Here is a 10,106-nt window from a genome sequence, read left to right on the forward strand (position 1 = left end):
CAGACCATTTGATGAGGGTCCATCAGTAGAATTTCATAAATAGGGTTTTTTTTCTTTTTTTTCTGGCAGCTATTATCTAATATAACAGTAAAAAAAAACCAGAATGTTACAGAGCCATACAGCTATGGTTAGTGTGGCGCTGACTGACCAGGAAAGGCCCCCTTCCTACTCGGGGGAGCCGAGGGGTTTAAAAAAAAAAAAATTGCAAACTTAGGGAAGAATCCCTGCCTGGGACAAATACTGTGCAGTAGTGGCATTACAGATACATATGCCATCTTTTTTTTTCCTGGTTATAAGCATTTTCTTGATGTTACTAGGAAGGAGAGTGGATGCTTTTGTGTGCATTTTCCAAGTCCATAGTGCTTCTATACAAGTCATGGGCAGGGTTGAAATCACAGTCCTCAGAGCTGGAGTGACTTCAGGGCGTCAGTGTCTTGGAAGTGACCCCTCGGGTGGTTTCCGGGAGCTGGACTTGGTGGAAAGGGGCTGCCTGTGGTGTGCTTTCTTGCACAGTGGCGTGCTGGTTCCAGGAGGATTTGGTGTCCGAGGGACTGAAGGAAAAATCCAAGCCATCTCCTGGGCTCGGAAACAGAAGAAGCCTTTTTTGGGTAAGGAGTAGGAAAGACAAGAAAAAGTGCCCCGTGAGCCTGTAAATAAACAGAGATTATGAGAATCAAACATAAATGCTGTCTCTCCAGATAGCAGCTCAAGTAGAAGCCTTTGGGTTCTGTTTTTGAGAAATCTAAACTCCTTTTTAAAATGAACATTTAAAACTTGAGCTCCATGTCATTGTTATGGACTTCTGAGAGAATGAAATAGCAATTAGGAAATCTTGTCCATTTACTGAAACCAGCTGTTTGGCAGGACATGTGAGACTGGGTTTTATATCCTTGTTTGGAACACCAGCTGTCTAATTGGGCAGAGTGATTTTGGATGCTTCCTGGTGCTGTAAATTTCAGTCATATTCAGCATGATCCATTTTAAGTGGGAACTTAATGAGAGAGGATAAGAAAACTTGAATTTTAAAGTGCTGAAGAGAATATTATTTCTAAGATCACATGACTCTAAAACCTGAAATCTTCGTATACACTTAAACCCCACGTTTGAAATCTGTTATAGATAAAACATAGCAGGGGGTTGCGTGTTTATAGCAGAAAATTATGAAAGTTTGTCATTGGAATTCTGTGAACAGTCAGCGTGCCACGTCCACGCAGGCGGGTTGGAAGTGTGGGGACTCCCTTTTCAATGGAGTTTCATTTGCTTTCCCTCTATCTGGAAGGTGTGTGCTTAGGAATGCAGCTGGCAGTGGTTGAATTTTCAAGAAATGTGCTGGGATGGCAAGGTAAGTGTCTACTTGTGTTAAATTCTCACTGGAATGTTCCTGGTGCCTGTTGGACAGTGGGGGCCATGGAGGCCAGGCTTGGTTTCCCAGTATCTCACAGCCACCGCGAAGGGAAGCTGCTGAATGTATCAACAGAAAACACTGCCCTCCTCCAGGGGAACCACTAGCCACTGGAGGAGGGAGCATGGTGAGCCAGCCGCCTCTGCCCTTGCACCTTTCTCTGGAGATGCCCACACTCCCGTCACCATGGCTGTGGACCCTGAACTGGCACACGGCAAGGAAACCAACTCTGGCCAGTGTGAGCCTGTGCAAATATTATGAACTTGGGCTCTGGTGTTGATTAGACCTGGTCTCAAATTTTGCCCTTCTTTTTTTAAAAATTTATTTGGCTGCTCCAGGTCTTAGGGAATTCCCAGGTGACTCAGTGGTAAAGAACCCCCCTGCTAATGTGGGAGATGCAGATTTGATCCCTGGGTCAGGAAGATCCCCTGGAGGAGGAAATGGCAACCCACTCCAGTATTCTTGCCTGGAAAATCCCACGGACAGAGGAGCCTGGGGGGCTACAGTCGATGGGGTTGCAAGAGTTGGACACGGCTGAGCACGCATGCACGCCTAGTTGCCGCAGGCGGGATCTTTAGTTGCGTGTGTGGGATCTAGTTCCCTGACCAGGGATCAAACCCGGGCCCCCTGCACTGGGAGTGTGGAGTCTTCACCACTGAGCCACCAGGGAAGTCCCTTTATTACTGTGGGTTATCTTAGCCTTTTTGAACCTCTGTCTCTCCTGTAAAATGGTGGTGGTAGTGGTAACCTGCTTCACTTGGTTGTGAGAGCTGAGTGAAATGCCACCTGTAAATGGGCCCAGCACAGCGCCTGGCGATAGGAAGCGCTCCCTAACGCTGGCCCGGTTACACTGTGTTGCTGCTTCCAGACCACCGGGAACTCGGTGGCTTCCAGCAGTGGCTTCCTGTTTCTCAGGGCTCTGTGGTTCGAGTGGACTCGTGTGTGGTTTCCTGCTCAGTGTGTGGTGTGTCTCAACTCAGCCTGCCCTACTTTCAACTCTGCCCGGCAGAGGCAGAGGGACAGTCTCATTGTCCACCAGTTCAGCCGAGCTTCCTCAGGGCGTGGCGACCACCTGGCCTGCTGTGTAGGCCCTTACCAAGTGTCCCATGGCTGAGCCATCATCGGAGGGAGGAGGGGACCACACGTGGTGTGAATCCTGGGGCACAGTGATCCCATCGCAGCCACCGGATCCTTATATGTTCTAAGCAGAATCAGCAAAGTGACCTGAGGAATAGAACACAGCCTGGCTTTACCAAATACGAGGGGTTCCCAGGGGCCAGCTCGCTGTCACAGATTTTCAGAGGAACCCTGAGGAGGCAGCGGCTCGGTTCTGTAGGCAGCACGGCCTGGTGCTGGCTTCTGAGCTCTGTCCTACCACCTACCACTCGAGGTGGCCCTCGGGCGCCCTGAACCCCTGCACAACCATCACCTCCTGCTGCTGCACCCACTGGGGTCCCCAGGTGGGTGGGTGACCTGGAGATGAGCTTCCCTGCATCTGAGACCTGGCCCCAGGTTAGGCCCTGGAGGGGGATGAAAGCTCACAGATGCACAGAAAGAGCAAGCAGACAGACAGTGCCGGGTGCCAGGGACTGGGTTCTTCCTATTTTAGTCTTCAGTGCTTTCCCTTATAGTCAGATGGTAAATTCAGTAAAGGATAGAAAGGATATTTGGGTTTTGAAATCAAATTTTTGATTTAGCTCTTGAGTCAGGCAGTTGGGTAGTACAATGTGTAAGATGCTGAGGATGAAAGAAACGTAGAAGAAACAGTATTTGCACATCAAGGAGAGATCCTGGGAGAGAGAGACAGTCTAGGAGTCATCAAAAGGATGCACTATCTGAGTAAAGGTTATCAGGTTATGCCATTGATTTGATTTTGCCATTTTGTACAGCTTGACTTCCCAGAGAGTTACAGATACAATGGGAAACAATTCACCTTTGTTGAGTGCCCTTGTATCTTGAGAATGTTATCCCTGGTTTTGGTTCTCGTCACTGAATAACTAAGCTGAGGAGGGAATTTGTGACTTAGAGCTAGGAATGAAACTGTTAAATAATCTGTTTGGTTGTACCTATTTTTGTAACAAAAGTATTTTGGCTTTTTAGATGCCAATTCTACAGAGTTTGACCCCAACACCAATCATCCCGTGGTGAGTCCTGTGTCTGGAAGAGTGTGGAAGGGATGTTGCGAGCGTGATTGAGGGCTGGAGACGGGAAATGAGACCACTGGGTTCATTCTGGAGGACCCTGAGCACTTAGGCTTGCAGATGTCCCAGCTAGGAAGGAAGAACTGTTTTCATCACGTGGTTTCTCACTATTCTTCGCAGTTAGCCACAGGAAGTTTTTAAGACAGGTGCCACTTCAGCCAACTGGGGGTGGCAGTAGGGGTTCCTGATTAAGTAATTCCCAGGAACGCTCTAGAACAATATTGACACGAAACACTTACGTGGGCATTTATTACATACCAGGCACTTGCTCACTTCTTTGTATCACTTAATCCCCAGCAACCCCGAGAGATGGCCGTCTTAGTAAAGAACTGCTGGAACTTAGGACTGATTGTTTGACATGGGCCCAAGCCCCAGGAGGCTGGCATTCCTCGTGTTAAATCTCCCATCAGAAGAATGTGGTTCATGGGGTGCAGACAGTGCCCTCATTTGTCACTGAATCCCCAGCCCAGGCGTGACAGGGAGAAAAGAGCAAAGGTTTTGAGACATGGAACCTCGGGGAGGTGGGGGAGCCCAGAAAAGGTCCTCTTAGTCCCGCAGACATTCGCCAAGCTCCTCCCGGTTCCTGACCAGCCCTATAAGAGCATCCCTTTCCTTCGAGCAGCTGTCAGTCTAGTGGAGGAGACGTGTGATAACACGTCTGGTCTTGTGTCCACGCTACTGTGTCAGTCTTTATTAGAACAGGCCCTTGGGGTCCAAAGTACCAGGGCAGGAATGGCCAGGGCAGGGGGCAGCAGTGTCCAGTCCTGTGACTCAGGAGGACAGGCTGAAGGGTGAAACACTCACCCGGAATAGGTTTAAGAATGGCCATCAGGAGACATTTTCCTCTGACAAGCATCTCTTCTAAGGAAAGGCTGGACCTCCTTGCAGGCTCTCTTCACTCAGTGCGGGCGGTCTGTCTCCTAACTGAGGCAGGGTTTGGTAGCACATGTTTGTTTTTGGAACATCTCCAGGTCATAGACATGCCGGAACACAACCCTGGCCAGATGGGTGGAACCATGCGGCTGGGCAAGAGGAGAACTCTGTTCCAGACCAAGAACTCTGTCATGAGTAAGAGCGGCCTACCTCCAGCCCAGCCTGCCGGACGCACGTCCCGGTGCTACAGCCAGGCCGGCATTTACAGCTTTGTTCTTACTTTGGCAGTTCTTTACTTCTTTCCCAGTGACACTCCTTAGGATGCACTGTAATAGCCTAAGTTAGCACCATGCTCGTAGGTCACAGGCAGTACAGCTGGGGATCTGGGGGAACTTTGGGTGTGGACCACTCACCAGAATGAGTCCCTTAGGGGAAATCCATGGCAGTCTTACTTCCCGGTCTTATTAGGTCAAAGTGGATAAAACTGCTGATGTCGAGCACTTAAATGGCAGATGTCGAGCACTTATCTTACAGAAATGGCAGTTTCACCTGGTTCAACCTAAACAGATTTTATTCTAGATGTACTAACATAATGTGAGCTTCCCTGGTGGCTCAGTGGTAAAGGGTCTGCCTGCCAGCGCAAGAGACGTGGGTTCAGTCCCTGGGTCGGGAGGATCCCTTGAAGGCAATGGCAATCCACTCCAGTATTCTTGCCTGGAAAATCCCATGGACAGAGGAGCCTGGCTGGCTCCGTGGGGTTGCAGAGTCGGATATGACTTAGTGACAAACAGCAGCAATAACTAACATGTGCTAAAGATTTAGGGGAAATTTAAGATATTTAGGAATTTATTAGATTGGATTTGCTTTTTCTTCCACTGGGGAAACTCTGTCACTGTTGGCAGAGCACCTATACATCTGTCCGGGGTTTGGAGGCTGCGTAATTTGAGTCACTTGAGTAGGTGGTCATCCAGTCCTCTGGCTCTAAGCTCCTGTGGTTTGGGGGGTCTCACTTGGCTCTGGGAATTCACCTGTGGGCAAATGCCACTCTCGTTCCCGGGGAACAGCAGGCGCTGGGTAACCTTAGTGGCTCTAACTTAACCCCGGTGTCTCTGTAGTCACGTGTGAGGGATGGTGGTAAAAGTCCGTTTCTGTTAGTTTTTCTTAGTTGCAAAGAATCAAAAGCCCAAGAATCTGAACTGTGCTGCTAGAGCAGGCAGTGGGGATTGGCAGCAAAGTCACAGAAATAACTTTCAAAGGGCCTGGCCGTGTAGGTGAGAATAGGCAACCTGGGCGGCAGGATGTGGTGTGAATGGACGCCTTTGTGAAATCAGGGTCCTTCATGTCACATGGGTTTTTTCCCAGGGAAACTCTACGGAGATCCAGATTACCTGGAAGAGAGGCACCGCCACAGGTTTGAGGTGAGGATGTGAGCTCTGTGACCTTTGACATTTTCTCCTTCCTGTTACTCTGGAAACACAGCTGAGAGCCCAGCAAAACTGTTCTTCATGCTTCACAGGTGAATCCAGTCTTGAAAAAGTGTTTGGAGGAGCAAGGCTTGAAGTTCGTTGGCCAAGATGTTGAAGGAGAGAGAATGGAAATTGTGGAGTTGGAAGGTGCTTGCTTGGGTAGTTGTGTTTAGTGGGAAACAGGTTTTCTTGGCATGTGGGAAAAACACAGTAATATAAATTGTTGCCCTTGACCTCACCAGATCAGGCAGCCGTGCCGCCTGGGGAGGGGAGGGCTCTTGGGGACAAGGTTCTGGAGCCCTGGGGGACTCAGCCTCCCACCAAGGCCTTCCTTAGGCATCCGCTTGACCTCTGGCTTCATGTTCTTGTTCTCCAGAATGAGAGCTCAGACTTCGTACGGGAGTCTAATCTCACGTGACCTGCAGGACTCAATCCTGCTCAAGTCAGGGAGCTGGGGTGTGGGGGTGAGAATCGGGGTGGCAGAACCTGCAGAGGAGGGGTCAACTTCATCTGCAGGTCAGGGGCATCACATCTCCTGTGCTTTGTGATTGCTTCTACCCAGGCTCCAGATAAGTTGTTTTCAGATGATTTTAGGGTCTGCAGAAACATGGATCATTCAAGATTTTTTCCCATCTTCCACATGTTCTGCGGACACACAGTGAAGCTGGCTCTTCTGCGCTTCTGTTTCAGATCATCCCTTTTTCGTTGGAGTGCAGTATCACCCTGAGTTTCTGTCCAGACCTATCAAGCCTTCCCCACCGTACTTTGGTCTCCTCCTAGCCTCCGTGGGGAGGCTCCCGCATTACCTCCAGAAAGGCTGCAGGCTCTCGCCCAGGTGAGGTTGCGTTCCCCTAGTCCCTTGGGAGGTCACTGATTTCTTACAGAGAGCCGTCCCCACACCATCGGTGATGAGCAAAGCCACAGGACTGTGGAGCCTTGCTGGGACCCTGCTTCTCACACTGACACACAAGTATCCTCTCCTTCCCTGGGGTTTTCTCAGGCTGCTTCTGTGCCGCCCCTGGCCTTGCCCCCCGGCATGGTGGCCATGTCCCCTTCTGCAGCGCCTGGGCTCCAGGATCCCATCTCGGGCCTTGTGGCCCGTGGGGAACTGTGTTTTTTTTCACGGGGAGGTGGTGGGGAGGGGGTTGCCTCGGCCACAGCCTGGGGGGATTTCATGCGCCACTGCTGTGTTGGTTGGGAACAACCCTGTCTTGGTGGGTCTCTAACCATCATGACTGAGATACAAAGCGAATGTATATCTTTCATAACAAGAAGAAAATCCTCCTGCAGCTTTCTGCTAAATATATAATGTCTTTGATTTCTGCTGTGAGCAGACAAGCATCCCTTTGTGGGTGCCGTGGTGGCTGCAGAATCAGGGAAGTAAAGCGAGTGTTTGGTGGAAGCCGATGAATAAACCATCTGAATTCTACAGGGACACCTACAGTGACAGAAGTGGGAGCAGCTCCCCTGACTCTGAAATCACTGAACTGAAGTTTCCGTCAATAAATCACGACTGATGGCAACGTAAGTGATACTTTGAAACTTGTTTTGTTTTAAATGGTGGTGACACCAGAATTGTAAGAGCATCATGAAAGTTTAGTGTTGAAAGATTGTATCTGCCAGAGGATACAAGTGGTCAGGTCATGGTGAGCATCAAAAGGGTGAGGACCCGGCCCCCCACAGTTAGAGTACATCTACCCGCCCTGCTCTGGGGGCTCCACTGGGGCAACACCAGGCATGGGGCAGTTGTCGTCTGGCTGAATGCTCCTTTCAGGTGCTGATCTGACCTAACCTGGGGGAACTGGATTCTTAGAGCCATGGTATTTCATGTAGCCATAAACTTGGAGATCTTGAAGGAGGTGACAGGCGTGACAGTATGCTGTCATTTCTGCAGACCCTCAAGTTTTCACCAGGAAGTGCTTTAAAACCAATACATACAACACTTTTGTGGTGCTTGCTTATTCTGGAAATACATTAAAATCAGAGCAGTTATTGAACAACTTGGAATATTTGTCTTTTGTGACCCTTTGGAAAGTTTATAAAGTGCAGTAACTGTGGGCAGCTGCCAAGAATTGTCTAAAATCCCATGAAGCTAACTGCGTGAACACTCGGCAGAAATACCTGCTCAGAAGGGGGCTGGGGTGTCAGCCGGGTGTCTGGGGGTTCTAAAGGAGAACCAGGGGTGTGCGGGGGCTGCCACCACAGGGAAGCTGAGGTCCTGCCTCAGGCATGGGAAGGTGCCTTCCCCACCCGGGGACCTCTCCACCGGCAGGCGTGGTCTCATGGGCGCAGTCATGCTGAGCAGCTGCTTGGCCTGTGATGACCGTAGCCACGTGGGCAGGCGTGAGAAGGAGGTCTGAATTGGGGGTCGGGGTGGGGGTAGTTGGTTGCCTTCTCTGCCGGGTGAGCATTTAGCACTCACGTATTCATTCATCTTCACCAGGTATTGCTGTAGGCAATCTGATAGTCTACGTACCTGCCCTGGAAAGAAAGGAAGCTTTGTAACGGTACAGGGGCAGATGCCTGGTCAGTTACATGGAGTGTCTAACTGCCGCCCCAAGTGGAGATCCCCTGTGAGTGGCACTGTGAGGAGACTGGCGTGCTGGAAAACACTGCTTGTGTTGGGGCAGAGGTGGCGTCCATGTGATTCTGTAGGGATCTGAAATTTAGCTTCTAGTGATTCGAATTAGGCTCCTAGTACTGGTCCTCAATGAAAACCAGGCAGTTTAACACAGCAGCTGACAACAAATTCTCAGTTTTGTATTTTAACATGCATCCTATAATTAATTCCTCAATTTTTTTTTTTTTTAAACAGGGATAATTCTTGAAGAGAGCCTTTGGACTTCAGGAGTTTACAGCTTTGATTTTACACTCAGCTTTTGACACTTCCTTTAAATTATGTTTTTATTAAGATTATTTTATTATGGGGGAGGGATCCAGGGAGACTGTGACTTGATGTCCTACTGTGTGGACCAGCTCCCGCACGGGTGTCCGCGCTCTCCTCTGTGGTCCTCCAGCCTCGGACGAGGGGCAGGATGTTGGGGCCGATCGGGTGAGGGCCGGGCGCCGGGGCAGCCCTTGGCCACAGAGCTTCTGCGGCCACCCTGCATCACTGTGGCTTCTCGTGTGCAGCTGTTCCTTCCCTGGGGGCCCTTATAAGAGGTGTGCCATGCGGTCTAGTAGGCGTGAGGGGTGAGTCCAGCTGTGGTCATGACCTGGTGCCAGAACCCAAGGGCACCCCTTGCCACGAGGAAGAGGGAAACCAGAGACAGAGGGTCGGCTCCGTTCTGCGCCGGGGATTCTCTGTGGCAACCACGGCTGGGATTTGCTCAGGACAGTCAGTTTGGCATCACACGAGACGGCAAGAACTCTGTCTCCCTGAAGTCTGAGGGTATTGAATCCCTGTCCTCTGGCCGCGAGTTCCCTCCAGAATCACTCCTTGCATCAAGGGGTCACTTAACAAAGAACAAAGGATCTTTTCGGAACACTCCCTCTAAACCCCTCTCTTATGTAGACAGCTTTGCTCAAGGGGACTGTCTCCTTCCAGAATGGTGTTACTCCGGTTGGAATGCAATATGAAAAGCTATTTTCTTAATGTGGTGTAACGACAGGCGGAGCTGCGTGCCTGTTATATATCCTGGCTGGACTCGGTGTATACTCTAACTTAAATAAATAATGCAGAGCAAGAAACACACCTTGCTGTCGTGCTCTTCATGTCACGGCCAGATGGGAGCCGTTGGAGCACAGTGCCGGCCACGTGTGACCCCTGAACTCGCTCAGTGCCAGGCTCTCCCCACAGGGAGCAGCCTGAGGTGGGGGATCTGATAGTTTTGTTTAAAAACTAAGAGAGGAGCCTAATAGGAACCAGAATTTCCCCAGAAGGCTTCAAATTTAGGTTCTCAGCATATAGACATTCAAGTATTTATGAAGGAGGCTAGTCCCTTTGATGGGTGTAGACCAGAAGCAGCCTGCCTGCCTCATCCGCCCTGGCCTTCTGAATGCGGGTCATTGTCCTTTGGATTCTCCTCCAAAGTGAAAATCGAGACCCTGAATCCGTGCTCCTCATGGCACAATGGTGACACTGGGACCACCCACCCACCCTCTGGCTGCCGAGCACACTTGCTTGGGAGCTGGCTCCTCTGTAGTGTGTCTGAGGCCGAGGCC

General features: G+C 50.3%; 1 protein-coding gene across 4 annotated transcripts in view; it reads left to right on the forward strand.

Annotated features, from left to right (window-relative positions):
- The window catches only part of CTPS1 (CTP synthase 1), a 30,930-nt gene extending 21,296 nt beyond the window's left edge, over nucleotides 1-9,634 (forward strand). For 3 of the 4 annotated variants that reach the window (XM_018042505.1, XM_018042518.1, XM_018042523.1), the window contains 9 exons: nucleotides 514-608; nucleotides 1,280-1,342; nucleotides 3,503-3,546; nucleotides 4,575-4,671; nucleotides 5,839-5,894; nucleotides 5,993-6,089; nucleotides 6,633-6,777; nucleotides 7,375-7,466; nucleotides 8,758-9,634. In XM_018042505.1, the coding sequence (XP_017897994.1) occupies nucleotides 514-608; nucleotides 1,280-1,342; nucleotides 3,503-3,546; nucleotides 4,575-4,671; nucleotides 5,839-5,894; nucleotides 5,993-6,089; nucleotides 6,633-6,777; nucleotides 7,375-7,459 (682 nt within the window). In that variant the 3' untranslated portion in view covers nucleotides 7,460-7,466; nucleotides 8,758-9,634. Of the gene's footprint in view, nucleotides 1-513; nucleotides 609-1,279; nucleotides 1,343-3,502; nucleotides 3,547-4,574; nucleotides 4,672-5,838; nucleotides 5,895-5,992; nucleotides 6,090-6,632; nucleotides 6,778-7,374; nucleotides 7,467-8,385; nucleotides 8,516-8,757 lie in introns of all 4 variants that reach the window. The other variant, XR_001917424.1, reaches the window with a different exon arrangement.

Source organism: Capra hircus, chromosome 3, assembly GCF_001704415.2.
Source record: "Capra hircus breed San Clemente chromosome 3, ASM170441v1, whole genome shotgun sequence".
Classification (NCBI taxonomy): domain Eukaryota; kingdom Metazoa; phylum Chordata; class Mammalia; order Artiodactyla; family Bovidae; genus Capra; species Capra hircus.